The sequence below is a fragment of the Triturus cristatus genome, chromosome 5_2, assembly GCF_964204655.1.
Source record: "Triturus cristatus chromosome 5_2, aTriCri1.1, whole genome shotgun sequence".
NCBI lineage: Eukaryota > Metazoa > Chordata > Amphibia > Caudata > Salamandridae > Triturus > Triturus cristatus.
This window is the reverse complement of record NC_140588.1, coordinates 357,403,099-357,419,695: the sequence shown is the minus strand read 5'-3', so window position 1 is coordinate 357,419,695 and position 16,597 is coordinate 357,403,099. Positions and strand designations below refer to the sequence as shown.

Below are 16,597 nucleotides of genomic sequence, written 5' to 3'. Positions count from 1 at the left end.
CATCATGGCTTCCCGCATAGAGGCCGGTAGGCAACCAACCTCCAGCGATTCCTCGTACACTTCCCGCAGCACCGGGGCCATAATATCTATGTATGTTTTATAGAATTCAATTGGGATACCATCCGTCCCCGCAGCTTTTCCCGACTGCATACTCATGATCGCTTCTCGCACTTCATCTAGTTCAAAGGGAACGCATAAGAACTCACGCTGCCTATCGCTGAGCCATCCCAGCGCTACTTCTTCCAAGAAGCCTTCCAGATTCAACTCATCCCGTCTAGTAGTAGTATATAGTTGTTCATAGTGTCTCCTGAATGCGGCTAGTATACCATCTGAGTCCTGGTAAACTATGCCCTCTTGATCCTCAATCTCTAAGATATAGTTGGCATAGCGAGGTTTCTGAACCAGGGCCGCCAATATCTTCCCTGGCCTTTCTCCCTCTCCATAGCTTCTAGCCTTCCAGTGTTTTCCCCGGAAGCGCACCTCCCTTTGCGCCGTGCTCATATATTCCGTTAGTGTATCTCTAAACTTTATCTGGGCTTCGGCAGACGGCATCAGTGTCAGCTCCGTCTCAATCCTTTTCAGCTCCCCCTCTAGTGTTTGCAGTGAGCAGACTATGTCTTTTAGCACCCCAAGCCCTTTGGACATACAGAACCCCCGAATTGTGACCTTGAAGGCTTCCCATATAATTTCCACACTTTTCACCGATCCCTTATTGCAGGCAAAAAAGTCATATACCTCCTCCCGCAACTCCTCCTGGAATACTGTGTCTAGCAGCATGGCCGCATTCATCCGCCAGCCTCCCCGTGGCACCTCCAGGTCCGCCGAGGACAGCGTGAGCCGCACTGGAGCGTAGTCCGAATAAGTACGGGCCAGATGTTGCTCTTGAACTATCGCTGGCCCCAGTCCCCTAGACACCAACCAATAGTCTAGTCTCGCCCAGGAAGCCACCCGTGCAGTGTAATGGGTCCCCTCCCGGGAGTCTGGGTGTAGATGCCTCCAGGCATCTACAAGCTGATACTCCTCAATGGTGTCCCTAAGTATTCCAGCTGCCTTAGTATAATGATGCAGGGCCGGGTGTGATCTGTCGCAGCTCGGGCTGTGCGTAACATTAAAATCTCCGCCCCAGATAATATGTTGGGAGCCCACCTCAAATATCTTAGCCCAGTGTTTCCCAAACTGGGGTCCGAGGACCCCCAGGGGTCCGTGGCACATTCCCAGGGGGTCCGCAGGCAGCAGTTTTAAAAGCACTGCAAAGTTCCTTGTAAAATTAGCAGTTTTCGAGCAACTATAAAAGTGTCAAGAAAACGCCAGTGATTAATGTACCTGCTGGAGAGAGATGACAGTTTTGTCTAGTGGCAGCTTTGACTTATCTAATGTGACACAGGGGGTCAATAGGCCTACTGCAAAGAACGTGTACAATGCATTTTAAAAAACAGTATTTTATGTGCATAGGTCAGTGGGCTACTGATTTTGTCACAGATTCTTTTGTCACTGTGCAATTCATAAGGAACAATCGTAATCTAGCACAGTGTCAAAGAGCTGCTTGCAAACTGCATGGTAAAAGTTAGCAACATATGTTTATTCCCAGGTTATCATTATCCTGATGCTGCTATGTTCCCACTTCCTGCACATGAACAATTTTGTAATGCCTTTTTGTCACTTCTATGTGTACTGCCTAATGCAGCACAGATGGAAGTTACAAAACGTCATTTTTATTAAAGATTGTTTATGTGCAGGAAGGGTCACCATCCTGAACATAAACAATCAAAGATGTTTTGCTTTTTCTGTTGGAAAAAGCAAAAACGAGGAGAAATAAGGCATTTCTCCTCATTTCGCCAAGTTAAGACCAGGTTTTTCATGGTCTTAATTCTGGTGCTGTCTCCTATTTAAGCTGACCTAGTAAATAGAGGGCAGCGTCAAAATCAATGGGTGTTGGAGTGAAACGCCCACTGCAACTCCCACTGCCCACCTTTTTCACACCAAGCATTGCGTAAAAGGGGTCCTTATTTACAAGGCAGCGTTAAGCCACAATAAGTGGCTTAACTGTGCCTTGTAAATAAGGCAAAGCCCCTATTGCCACAGGAACATCGCAAAAAGTGACGTTCCCAAGGCGATATGGACTTGTAAATATGCCCCTAAAATCCTTAGTAATTTGAGTATTTGTTTTGTTTGCACACGTTTGTTTATTTTTTTCGAATTACTGTTTTAAGGTTTGAAATTTAAATCCTACAAATTGCTTGGGGGTCCCCTGCTTCCAGTGGTGACTCAATGGGGGTCCTCAGGAGTCAAAAGTTTGGGAACCACTGTCTTAGCCCATAGCGTGGAGAAAAAAAGCGGGTCATCAACATTAGGCCCATAACAACAGGCCAACGCGACGAACACCGACCCCAGTCGCCCCCACATAAGGCAATATCGACCTTGTGAGTCCTCCACTGCTCCCCCGAAGTGGAAGGGAACCTGACGCTTTGAGTATCGCCGTACCACGTGCATAGGAGGAGTAGGAAGAAAACACCCTGTGGTCAGCCCACTTGCACCCGAAGCGGCTGCTTCCCTGAGGGGAGAAGTGCGTTTCCTGTAACATAGCAATGTGTGTATGGTGTCTGTCTAGGTAGGCTAACAATTGTCTCTTTTTCCTCGCATCCCACAGCCCTCGAACATTCCACCTGAGGATGTTCAGTTTGTTCACGCCCCCCTCAACCATAGCCCAGCGATTCAGTCATGACCCGGTGCGCCACCCAAGCAGGGCCAATCAACCCAAGTTGTGCCAGATGCCACAGTACTACAGCCAAATCTAAGGACATCTTGCCTAATTTCTCCGATCTTTCACCTGGTGTGTTCTCAGTAGCAGCCACCCAGAGAAATAACATTTGCAAACCAACCAACAACCCATGAGCCCCCACCCACTGAAGCAACCCCAACTTGCCAGCAATGTCACCCCTCCCCATTCCTCCCCTCCCCAACAAAGTCACCGTCAGCACCGTCATCCCCAGCCGGGGTGTACAGCGCCTCGCCCCTGGGTAATACCAGTTGGGGGCTTCGACAAGGTGGACCCACCTCATCCTCCTGCTCCACTAGCCTTTCCCAGTCCCCTCGGTCAAGGACTAGTGGGCTAGAGGTTGCCCGATGAAGGTAATAAGTTGCTCAATGTGGCGTTCCTTTCTCCCACTCCTCCGCCAGTGGGCCGACCCACAGATGCGTGTCATGTTGTGTACAGCCTCCGATTCGCAGGAAGCCCGTACATGCTTCCACATGTCTGATCATTCCGCACCCTCTTCGTCACCTTTCGCTTCCGAAGATCGTGACGTCGATCCCCCACCTCCGCCACGAGACGCCGCTCTTGATTTGGTTTGGTGAAGAAATGTTGCTTGCCTTGGTGTGTCACTCTCAAGCGCGCTGGGTAGAGCAGCGCATAATCTATTTGCGCCTTCCGCAGTTTCGCTTTCACATCCAGGAACTTACGCCTCTCCTCTTGTTCCATAGGGGTGAAGTCAGGATAAATCGAAAAAGTATTCCCATCATACACCATTGATTGTTTCTTTCTGGCTGCCCGAAGCACCACATCACTGTCCCTGTAGTTTAGTGGTCTCGCGATTATTGGACGCGGGTGGGCCCCCGGCTGCGGTTTGGGGCCCAATGACCTGTGTGCTCGCTCCACTATAAATTGGCTGGACAGTTCCTCGGGGCCAATAGTGGATAGCAGCATCTTTTCTACATATACCTCCAGCCTCCCTACATTGGTGGATTCCGGTATTCCCATACCGCGAATGTTATTGCGCCGACTGCGCGCTTCCAAGTCCTCATTCTTGGCAGCTATCACTCGTAACAGATTATCCATCCTAGCTAGCTGCGAGTTGTGTCTGGAGGTCACATCCTCCGTTTCTGACAGGCGCTGTTCTGCCTCCTGAATTCGCTCCTCGTGACCTTCCAATTTGTGGACCAACGCGTCCATCCTGGTCGACATGTGGACCACTTTCTCCACCACGGTGGCAAACCCCTGGCGTATCTCTTGGAGGATGTTCTGGGTGTCCGCCGTCACGCCCACAGCACCATCCTGGGTTTTATTTCGTCCCTCCTGATGTTGTCCATTCTGCTGGGACTGTGCCCCTCGCCTCGTCCCCTCGAAATGCAGCTTCGACTGCTTTGCCTCTGGTTTGCCCATGATGCCACCGCAATCAGGGCACCTGGCCCAGTCGCCCCCTCCTCTATTCTGTCCAAGTGTCTTCTACCTCTTACTATCGCCGCACTCCACCGCTTCTGTGTCCGGCAGCCCGCGTCTGACCAGCCTGACCCAGCTAGTCCATCCGTGCGGGTGAGGGGGATGTCACGCCACTCCGCTCCAACATCTAGAGCACCAGCGTCTCACTCCAGGGGTACTTTCATCTCATCCCATCAGCGACATGGAATGGCAATCTTCCCTACTTTGCCTCAGCACAGCATCTGGAACGTAACGCCCCCTCAGCGCTCTACTTATAGTGCCTGCACACTCCGCCCTTTATTGCACTCCTCCTCCAGCTGTCCCCGCAGCTTAGTAGCCCAGTCTTCGCAGCAGGCTCTGCGTTCTTAGCGGTAATGTAGCTCGCAGCGCCACCCGGCCTCAGCACACAGATTCAATGGGAAGCGGTACTTCTGCCGTGGGGAGGCTTCCGGCGACTGTCCCGACCTTTAGGGGCACCCCTCAAACAGACAGCCCCCCGCAGCACACTCTGCCCGAGGACCGGCGTCCAGCCGCACTCACCGCCGAATCCGCTTCATCCCCAGAGCCTCCAGCACCCCGCTGCTCCTTCTCCATCAGGGCATCAGGCACGGTCTCCCCGGTGAGCCGGTGCGCCTCCACCTCTTCCGCAGTAGCGCGCCTCTCGGCCCACACCCTCGTGGCAAGCCGCGGCCTCAATTTACACCGCTAGCCGTCTTCCCGCTCGCAGCTCCGGATTCCCCGGTGCAATTCGCCTGGAACTTGCAACGAGTGACCACGCAGGGTCTCTCTCGCCTCTGATGCGGTCACAGCTTACGTCATTCAGGATACTAACATCGGGCTGCGGGAGCCTCACCTCGGTGTGGCCATTCCGCGTGTGCGCCACCTAGCGCCCCCAATTTAAGAGACTTCCATTTGGGATGGCATCAGCTTCAAGTGTCTTCCAACATATGATGCACAAATTATTTGGTGATGTTTCTAACGTTTGTTTCTTTCAGGACAATATTTGAATTACTGGAGAATCAGAGGAAGATCAGCGCAGAGCCTTGGTCAAAACGTTGAAAGTGTTTGAGTGAAGCTGGATTAACATTACGTAAAGATAAATGTCAGTTCTTATTAAAAAGAGCAGGGAGTTAAACCTAAGGAAGATTTGGTGAAGTCAATATGCCTCACTCCGATACCTGAAGGGAACAATCAATTATGGTCTTTCATGGGGTTAAGTGAATATTATGTGAAATCTGTAGAGAATTTTGCAGGGAAAACAGAAGCTTTGAGGGAGCTATTGAGGAAAGGCTGGGAATGAAAAGAGAGACATGAGAGAGCTTTTGCAGTGATTAAAGATGAAATAGTCAATGTCGAAATTTTAACCCCATTTGAGCCAATGAACAAAACCATATTAAGTATTGATGCCAATGCTCATGGAATTGGAGCTGTGTTAACACAGATAAAGAATAGTGTAGAAAAATCAGTGGCCTTTGCCTCAAAGACTCTTTCTCAAGGAATTCAATTATGCCATAATAGAGGGAGAGGCCTTGGCAGCGGCGTGGGTAGTGGAGTACTTACGCACATGTCTCTGGAGTATGCAATTTACATTTGGACCAATCATAAGTCATTGGTGAGAGTGTTGAGACCGGGAGGTGCAAGTAGAATTTATCCTGATGGTGATCCCTTATTGATACATGGGTTGAAATGTCATGGACATCCTTCTGGTTGAGAGAGACTTTCATTGATTGACCTTGTATGCAAGAATCTATTTGTCCAAAAATTGGGACTGTAAATCCTCTACTCTAGAATCTGCACCCAATAATTGAGATTTTCCCCCATTCCATTGTTTATTTTGTGATCACCTTTAACGCCATTTGTCATGAATTTTTTAGCACCATATGCTTGATTATGATGGCGGTTAGACTAGCATCTGACCGCCATCGCCGCAGGGATGGAACCGGCCGCCATGAAGTCGGCAGTTCCACCCACCTAATTACTATGCAACTAGGCAGTTGGAAAAATGCCTTTTTCCATTGCGGCGTGTGCTGTGACCCAGAAATGAACTGCAGCAAAAGCTGCAATGGAAAAAGGCATTTTGCAAACATCCATGCACCATGTGCCAGGCACCATGTGGTGTATGGATGTTTGGGGGGCACCAGATGTGCCTCATAGGGGAAGGTCAGATTGCCATGTAAAGGCAGAGGGAAAAGGGACATCGTAATCCCTACGGTGGTGCCTCTGCAGACACCACCCCCATTATAGGGATCATGGTCGGATCAACGCTCCGACAGGCTCCCTGAGCCTGTCAGAGGCGCTGGTCTGTCCACTGAGCTCCAACCAATCGCATCATAATGTGGCAGTCGGACCACTATCCATTGATGTCGGACAACCTGACATCCTAATTAGAGCACTCACTTAACTGATTTTATGAATGCATATGTTGCATGTTATTAGAAATGATTTGAATACACTTTGCTCACATAAATTGATTCCTTTGGCCATATCCTTTATTATTTTTTTTTTTTGTACAATACATTGATGTAATATTGTGAAAATGATTATGTATGGTTGCAAATAATACCTAATTGGACATTGATGTATTTAAGAATTAAGGGAGGATGCATGCAGTGGAAAGTTGGTTGTCACCCTCTTTTTGCCCAGAAGTAAAAGAAATGCCGGGCATCCAGGAAAAAAGAAAGGAAACAGTACAAAAAGATTGTTTTTGTCTACTATTAAACTATATGTTTTTATGTTATTTTCTTGCAGGAAGTGGAGATTATTTCTCTAGTGGAAATGACCTGGCTTATATGTTGAAGATTGTCACAGGGGAACCTGAGGAACAGATGGTATTCTCTAAATATTCTATCAAGTAGGAGAAAAAATACCAATTCTTTTACAGTCTTTGGTTGTATGTACAGTTTCAAATTGTTAGTGATAAGAGTGGAAATCCTGATAATTCTTAGCAAGGTGATTTAATTACATATAAAAACTCAAAACGTTATTTCTAATACAGTTTTCAGAAATGTACAATTTATTTAAATTTTTTGCTTATTTATGGTTATATGTACAGTTTTACATTCACCTGGACTGAAACGAGAAATATGTTGTAGATATACAACTCGTGGGTAAATTGAAATAATTTACTTACTTTGACTAACCGTTATAATTCTGAAAACATAGTTTTTGTACTAAATTCAAGTCAAATAATGAAGTGTGTGCTAAATATTGTAATATTTTGTGTACAGCAGTTGATAGTCATTTTATGTCATTTAGCAGTTTTTATTTACTGTGGACCAGAGCAAAACGTTTTTCAGACTGTTATACACAGGATCCAGCTACATTAGTTACTATAGGAAGAAATAATGAAAACATATGAATTAGACCTGTCAGCCTTAGGGTGGGCTTCCCCTAAACGTTCTGGCTAATTACCTCCATGTTTTAGCTGAAATGTGTTTTTGTTGGCTTTAGCACTGCTAATCAATGCTAAAGTGCAGGTGTTCACTCTCTTAAACATGGTTTATATTTATTTATTTTACTTATAAGTCCCTTGTAGAGTGGTATACCATATACCCAGGGCCTGTAAATGAAGTGCTACCAATGGGCTTGCAGCACTTATTGTTTCACCCACTCAAGCAGTACCATAAAACATATCCCAGGCCTACCATTGCAGCCGGAATGCATTTTAAACTGCCAATTTGACTTGCTAATATAACCCCCTTTCCAAGCCTTAAACTCCCATTTATTGGTATAGGTCATCCCTAAGGTAGGCCCTAGGTAGCCCATAGGGAAGGGTGCATGGAAGTTAAAAGGCTGGACATGCACTTTCAAGCTCCATATGTCCCATAGTGAAAAATTCCTAAATTAGTTTTTCACTACTGTTAGGCCTACTTGTCCCATAGGTTAACATTGAGGATTGCTTATTGCATTTAATAAGCTATCATTTCAAATTGGGAACAGGTGGGTATTTCATGTTTGGTGTCTTTGGAATTTTAATGAAAAGCCCTATTTAAGGGTAAAATCTGTTTTTAAATTACAATTTAAAAAACTGCCACTTTAGAAAGTTGACATTTTTTGCTTAGTCCTTTTGTGCCTGTAGCCTTTCTTGGCAGTACAAAAAGAGGGAAGCGGTCCCAGTAGAAAAACTTCAAAAAACACAAAATATTTTTGGCGCCAACACGTATTCAATTACTTACACAATTACACTTACAATTACTGTAAACTTCAGTTCAATATTATTTATTCATATTGAACATCCTTGAGATGTTCAGAATCCAGCACACATGTGGAAATTATGTACAGCAAAAGGAAGTGCCCCAAAGTGGAAGAAGGGAAAAGGGAATTTATGTGCTTAAAGTGAGGGTTAAATGGGAAAGGAAAGGTAGTGACAATACAAACATCAACAGTACTATTTACAAAGGAAAGGCTTGTCCAGCCTGACAATTGAATTTGAACAAATGATCTGCCATTCTGTTTACTGAGTAGACACAGTGAACCACACTGTTGACCGCACTGCCATAGAAACACTGTTGATGTTTCGACCCCAAAAATTCATAGGTGACCTTGATCCTTACAAAAGGGGTCTTCCTCAGGACTGTGTATTGGTACAATATGAGCCACCAACAACTGGGTAGTTGAATATGTAAAGGTGGGCCTTGCAGGCTCCTAGGGCAAAGGGCGGACTGATGGCAACCAGGGCCGGTTTGGGAACCAAAACCAGCCCTGGCAAGGTGCTCGGCTGGTCCCCCCCCCTCCCCGGGGGGTTGTGGGTGCAGCATAGCTCTTTGCCACGGCCAGCTTCTGGACAATTTTGTTACAGGGCCGATTTTGCAGCTATGCGGCAAAAACGGCCCTGTAACAAAAACAGCCCCCAAAGGCCCAAAACCGGCCACCACCCATGCGGCTCACCGGGGAATTGCCCAGTGCCTGCTACGGCCAGTCCGGCCCTGATGGCAACATCTCACGAGTTTAGTCTCCACTTGTTTTCTTTCAATTATTTCTTTAATAAAGGAGGTCCAAGATAAATCCAAAGGTTCCAAATTTCTTGTGCGTTAATCGCGCATTTGTAAAAGGTTAAATGGCCTCAAAAAAGCTCTGCTTCTCAACATGGATTGCATCTGTTTACCACATCGATGCAGTAAACAGATGTACTCCATGTTGAGAAGCAGAGCTTTTTTGAGGCCATTTAACCTTCATATTTACATTTTCAATACTTTATAGAGAATTACGTGTTTGTCATGGACAAGGGTCTTCAAAACAGGTTCTCATTTTACAAGAGTTAGCTGCAGGAGGTCAGACAAACACAAGTTAATGCTTTCCTTTTGAAGAAAACATCTTACTCTGTTCTTAAAATGTGTTGCATTCATAGGTGAATAAAAGTAAGCATTAAGTTTGAGACCATGCGCACCTCATCAATGACCAAGAGCTTCATTCCCTTCAAAAATGCTTGCCACCTCATGACATGCTTCACCAGATAACTTCTGGTATTCCAGTTTATTGTCAAGTTCCACAGGTAGCATTAGTACTTGATGATGAGTAATTCCTTTAATACTGTGTGCAGCTAATCTTGTTGGTGCTGTCACTACTCACAGCACATTTGATTGTGGTGTCCTCTGTAGGTAAGCAGTCCGTACTTTAATTTAAAAGCTTTGCACAGTGCCAGCTTGACCACTAAGGTACAACAGAACTGGTGTAAACAGAAGAGCAACTGCATTCTACATAAATGTATTTCTGTTTGTTGCGGAGTTGTGCAACTAACTGTTACAGATCTTCAATTTCATGTCTAGCCTGTTCCATTGCAGTTTCCACCTCGTTCATTGCTATTGCAGCTTCATTTTGAAAAATAGGTGCTCCAAGAGGATCTTCACTAAGTGCTGCAGACCTTTGACTGTTTTGAGAACTTTCCCTAGCAATCTCTGCAGAAACTGCTTCTTGTTGAATCACATCACTTAACATTTGCATTTAAGTTTGGAAGACTGAACACTGAATACTGTCATTTACAGCAGCAAATGAATGTCCCTAGCAATCCTAGCCTTTAAGTAAATTAGATTCTGCATGCCGAGGTTTGAAAAGTTCAAGAAGTGCCAAACAGAAAAACTCTCTTTTCTCTTGAGTTGTGCAGCTAAGTTTCCTGTGGCTAATGAGATTTTTTTTGTACATTTCACTAAACAACAATCACATCTGAGAACTGCATATTTGCCGCCTTCTATGTTTTCTTTTACATAGCTACTGTATCTGTAGTACTGAGGAATTTCATGTAAGGAACATGTTTTCCAGGTGTCATTTTCTTCATGGGTTGAATATATCCAACATATTTTTTTTTACTATTTCTGTATTTTCCGGGTCAAACTCGGCAAGATACTGAATTTCTGGAAAAGATTTTAACACTCTATTTTGTGTACTTGCGAGGCCTAAACGTATCCAAACTATTTCCCTAGACATAGAATATTAATTGTGAGGAACCTTCCCTGTCTCCAATCTTGCAGGCACTAGTCACTCAGAGAGCAGAGGCCAAAGAATACTATTCACAAGCCAAAACAGACAGCAGGGAGATAAGACAAGCACTGACGGACGTCACTACCAAGGTTCCCTGCTATCCTCTGAAGTCATCAACTTACAAGAACGCGTTGCAGCAGTGGAAGAGGCTCACACTTTCACTGTGAGAATGACTAAAACTCAGGTGCCCCAGCTGACACTTATGCCGGCCAAAGTTCAGGATCTTGAAAATCGTCAACGTCATCAGAATCTGAGGATTTTCAGCATACCAGAAAGGAGGGAAGGTTCCGATCCACGGGCCTACATTTTTAGCCACTTCCAACAAGCATTTCTAGACTTAGCGGACTGGGATATAGACACACAGGTACAGCGGGTGCATCGACTGCCTATCGCTATTTCTCAGGGGAATCAAGCCAGGTCAACTTTTTCAAGGCCTATACTGGTGTACTTGGGCAATTTCTTGTTACGTCAGGCAATCTATTTGAAAGTTCGCCAATCTACTCCAGTCAAGTTGGACACATTTTCTATATTTGCGCGCTCTGACCTGTGTAAATCCACAATGGATAAATGCTGGAAGTTACGTCAATTAATGGATCCCTTCAAGGCAAGCTGTTCACAAGTCTTTCTGCAGAAGCCAGCCCGCCTCAAGGTTACTAAAGATGGACATTCACATTTTTTCTATACTGAACAAGATGCCAAACAAGCACTAGCAAACTGGCAGTCTGGTACCAGTAATTGATCTTATAAGTGAAGGAGGCATGCGTACGGGGTTTGGAGATGTACACTTCCCAATCTCCCCTTCTTTCTTTTTTTTCTTCTTTGGGACATTTACAATACATATCGGTGGGGGAAGGCAGTGGGGTGGTAGGGTTTCGATGTCTGGGGGGCGGAGGGCTACTCTCTCAAGGCTGTCAGCTAACGACAGCAGGGAAAGGAGATGATTCCTTTAAATAGGCACAGGGGTTTAGTAAGGGTAGGTTGTAGGCAGGCAATGGTAGATAGTGGCTCCTTGTCAATCTGTTGGAGTGGCAGGGGGGAAGGGGGATGAGGTGGAAGGGATTAATTAGCCACACATTAGTTAGAATTTCACTGGTAGAGAAAAAGGAAAAGGACGATGGAATAAGGAGGGAGACGACTGAATCAAGCTCAGGGAGATTACTTGAAGTCTGACTTTAAATACATGTGCTGGAACGCTGCGGGGCTGAATCAGGCCAGAAAGTGTCAATTAGTTGGGGAGGATCTCTGTGTTTAAACCTCATATATTGGGACTCACTTAGTGTACAAGGGTAGCTCTCAGTTAAAACAACTTGGCTTTGATACACTTGTTTGCACTTCACAGGCGACCTCTATTCGAAGAGTCGCCATATTGAAATCTAGGAACTTTAAGGTGACAATTTTACGTACATTAGCCAATTCTAAGAGGAGATGGGCAATTGCCCAGTTATTGATTTCTAGGTGTAAGACCACGATTTGTGTGGTATATGGCCCTGATACGGATTGTCCCGAGGTTTACTACCACTTATGCTCTGAACTACTGGAGTGGGCTGGAGATTTCATAGTTATGGGGGACTTCGACTGCATTATTGATAAGAAGATTGACACCACTAATGCTAAAATTCAGGCTAGAATGGTTAAGACTAGGGCTGCATTCTTTAACTTCTCCACATATATCAACTGGAGGATGCCAGGAGAAGACTATGTCCAACACTCCCAGGTTAGATGTATTATTCATCCCCACACAAACAGTACTCCCGAATTGACATGATGTTTACTAATAGAATTCTGTTGGAAAAGGCACTCCTAGAGGTGTGTCCCAAAATTACATCTGACCATAATCCAGTGATGTTAACTTTGCAGATTCAGCTGGGCAATAGAGAACATTTCTGGGCTTTTTCATTTCCTAGACATCTGCTTAGTAACTTAGACTATCAGGCATATATTCGAAGAACACTTGGGGAATACTTAGAAATATTAGGGGAACCCGCGTGCTAATCGGAAGGCAGAGCAGGAGCATATGCTCTATTTAGATTTGGAATGACAACATGCAAGAGCTATTGCGGTAAGGGACGCAGCTGAATAGTTAATATATCATTGGCTTGTAGAAGTTAGAGATAAGCTTAATAGAAGTCTAATTGATAGTCGCCACTAACTATCACAAGTATAAAACTAAGAAATATGAGTATGGGGTTGATCAGTTGCTAGCCACTCAGATCACCGATCAAAGGGGCAGATCCCACATTAAATCAATCAAAGGTGCTAACTGTCTGTTATATACTGGACCACTGGATATAGTTGAACAATTTAGATTATTCTATGCTGATTTATATGGTGAGTCCGCTTTTTTTAATAAACATACTGTTCTAGATTATATACAGGAGAGTGTGTTACCGACTCCTGACCCTTTGGAGTCTGCTTGTTTACAGAAAGCCATAGAGCTGGGTGAGGTTGAGGATGCGATTAGTGACTTACCACCCGGCAAGGCTGTTGGTGAAAACACTATTCCGCTGGAATTTTACAAAATCTTAAAGACATTTTGGCACCTGTCTTCACTGTATTACTCAGTAACATCATCAATGGAGACGATGCCCCTGCTTCTTGGAGCATTACTAACATTGTTGTATTTCCTAAGAAGAGGAAACCAGTAGAGGACATAGGCTCTTACTGTCCTTTATCATTGATTAATGCAGATGCTAAAATGTTCTCAAAAACTCTAGCCTCCCGTTTGGCTCCTCTTATCCATCAATTAGTCTCGGAGCAACAGCACGGCTTTGTTCCAGGTAGAGACACGGCTGCTCCCATAAACACAGCTATTGCCGCTTTTCACATTTCTGGTCAGTTAGATCAACATATAGGGATGGTGATGCTTGACACTAAAAAGGCCTTTGATCTGGTTGCCTGGGAAGCACTATGGCTTACTATGTTATCATCTGGCCTCGTTCTTAGGTATATTTCTGAAGTTCAGAAATTGTGTGCAACCCGGTGGCAGCAGTCAAGCTGAATGGCCTTTCCTCAGCTCATTTTGCAGTTCAAAGCGGTACGCGGCAGGGTAGCCCACTATCCCCACTACTGTTTGCCCTTTATATTGAGCCTTTTATAAGGCATTTGATGCAAAATGTTTGGATTTCTCCAGTATGCCTCAGTGGATTAGAATTAAAATTAATTGCATATGCGGACGAAATCACTTTTTTCTTCTAACCCTGTCGATGCTATAGTCTAAATTACACAAGAGGCACATCGCTTCGGCTCCTTCTCTGGCTATAAATTAAACTTGATCAAAAAATCAAAGGAGGGAGTGAAGAGGAAAAAGGTAGAATCATCCTCCTCTTGATACTGTTATCCAACATTGGGATTCTACCATGTATTATGTGAATATATATATGCACCCATGTGTGTGCTGCTATTTTTATTTTTATTTGAAGTGTTTAGTCATAGGTGAAAAATGGTGCAAAAGGATCAGAGCTCCTTCTCTCAATTTGTGGGAAGGGCAATGTTTCAAAAAATTGTAAAATACCCCTCACACACTGAAACCTGATTCAGTGTCATGCTTCATCATTGGGGTCTTCCCGCCTCTCTATGGGACGGGCGTGCTACGACTTACGTAGACGCAGGAGCACTTTATTCAGTGATTGGTGAGTATGTGTAGTGCGTGGGATCGTGAAAAGAAAATGTGAGATGGTTAAAAATTCTCTGGCTAGTGGAACGAAAATACTTTATTGTCTTCCCTGGCTGAGAATAGTAAAAGTGGGGAGGTGTAGATGGTGTACTATAATGAGTCACCTCCTACAAGGTCGACATGTTTCAGAAGCCATCCCCTTGGCTTTCTTCCTCAGGACCAAAAAACCAATCCCTGTTACATCTCAATGGGTGATAGAATAAATGTACATATGCCTGATAGTCACAAACACTGTCCTTTGTTCCCTGTTATGGGAGTAGAAAAATATACCACTTGTATATCTTAAGAACCTGAAAAGAAAATTATTTTGGATAAATCATGGCTTTCATCATTTATCTTTATCTATTCACATCACCATCACGTGGAAAGTTTTAAGCTTTTTTGTGATACATTTCTCGTGTGCAACTCTGTTGTAGTTAATGGTACCATTTGGTAAATATCCTCTACTCATAAATCATCTGAAAGAACACTCCTTGTGATTTCTAGCGCCCAGTATCTCATTTACTCAACATTCTATCATACATATGTATCTCCTAGCAAGATACATCTTATGTTACAATACATTCATACAAAAAGGAAGTGTATGTTTACTCTGATTGTGCCCCAAAAGGTTACAGATTAATGATCACAGCAAACGAGCACTTGCATTCGTACTCCCATGACAGGCCTTGGAAAAAATGGGAGATGTTTGGCAAAAGTCTGTGCACTCGTCCTTTTTAAACTGTGATCTCACGGTGTGTCTTTTTTTATTTAAAAAAAAATATATGGTATTCATGCTCTCAAATGGACGTGCCATAATACATACTTTAGAATTTTATCGTTATCGCTCCATGAGCTCACACGAGCGGTGTAGGGCGCCTTCAAATAGACACTGTGGGTATTTTAAAAGAACAGAAGGAAAAACAAGGTTTTAATGCCAGGGTGGTTTTTAAACAAACAAGCGTGGTCTCTTTGGCTTTTTTAAGGACATGCCATTGTCCTACTTACATGCTGGAAGGAGCGCGATCACCAAAGGAAGTACCTTCTCGTGGCTCGTCGGAACCTTACTGAGGTTTGCCAGAGCCTGGTCTTTTAAAGTGCAAGGAGGCATGCTTGATAGGAAACAGGCGTGGCTGGAAACACTAGACCTTAAAATTTTAAAGATGGCTGCCGGTAAATGGACCCAAAACAGGGTTCATTTTGATCCACTTCCTGTTGGAACGATTAACATTGAATCAGTTGAAAAAACAAGCATATATTTGTTTGTTTTGAGGATTATTTTGGAGGAGTTTCAAAAGGCAGCCAAATGGAGGTTGAATTCAAAGGAATTATTAAACAAAAAAGAAAAAGAAATTGCTGTGCTAGAGACATCGCAGACATGCATTCATGTATGTGGGTTTTTTGAAAAAACACGGGGGTCAAATTATGAAAAATGGAAAACCTAACGTAAAAAAAAGGTAAATAATAAATCCCAGCAGTAGAACGCTAGAGGCATGGAAAAATATTAACTGGAAACATTTTCCTGTCTGAGGATAAGGAATAAAAAGCAAAAACCATGTATATTTAAAATAAAGTGTGTGTACTAAAAAAAAGAAGAAAAAGGAAGAAACCCAGTTTCCAAGGGCATAAACCTCCTCTTTGTTCAGTATTAGTTATGGGGGTGATTGTAGTACTGTATACTCCTTATGAGTTTGCAACTTCTTGGTTGATCATTAGTTGCCAGGGGATTCCTGTGTTAGATTTTGTATACATCAGAGCTGGTTCCAAGGAATCTTATCGTTCACGCCTTTCTCATGAGTCCTCAAACGGAACACCCACCGTTGTTCTTTTTCGAACAAATACCTTTCGTTTTGGGTTTGTTCGATTTACTGTCCACGAGAGATCTTCCCACTTATGGCCTTTTTCCCAAAAATGGGCTGCCATTTTGGTGGGTCTGAAGATATACAACTGGTATATTTTTCTACTCCCATAACAGGGAACAAAGGACAGTGTTTGTGACTATCAGGCATATGTACATTTATTCCATCACCCATTGAGGTGTAACAGGGATTGGTTTTTTGGTCCTGAGGAAGAAAGCCAAGGGGATGGCTTCTGAAACATGTCGACCTTGTAGGAGGTGACTCATTATAGTACACCATCTACACCTCCCCACTTTTACTATTCTCAGCCAGGGAAGACAATAAAGTATTTTCGTTCCACTAGCCAGAGAATTTTTAACCATCTCACATTTTCTTTTCACGATCCCACGCACTACACATACTCACCAATCACTGAAT

At 44.1% G+C, this 16,597-nt stretch overlaps 1 protein-coding gene across 2 annotated transcripts in view; it reads left to right on the top strand.

Moving 5' to 3' along the window:
* LOC146823002 (enoyl-CoA delta isomerase 2-like) overlaps positions 1–16,597 on the top strand; it is a 995,794-nt gene that overhangs the window by 676,080 nt on the left and 303,117 nt on the right. For both annotated transcript variants that reach the window (XM_085607191.1, XM_085607190.1), the window contains one exon: positions 6,944–7,046. In XM_085607191.1, coding sequence (XP_085463317.1) covers positions 6,944–7,046 — 103 coding nt within the window. The remainder of the gene's footprint in view (positions 1–6,943; positions 7,047–16,597) is intronic.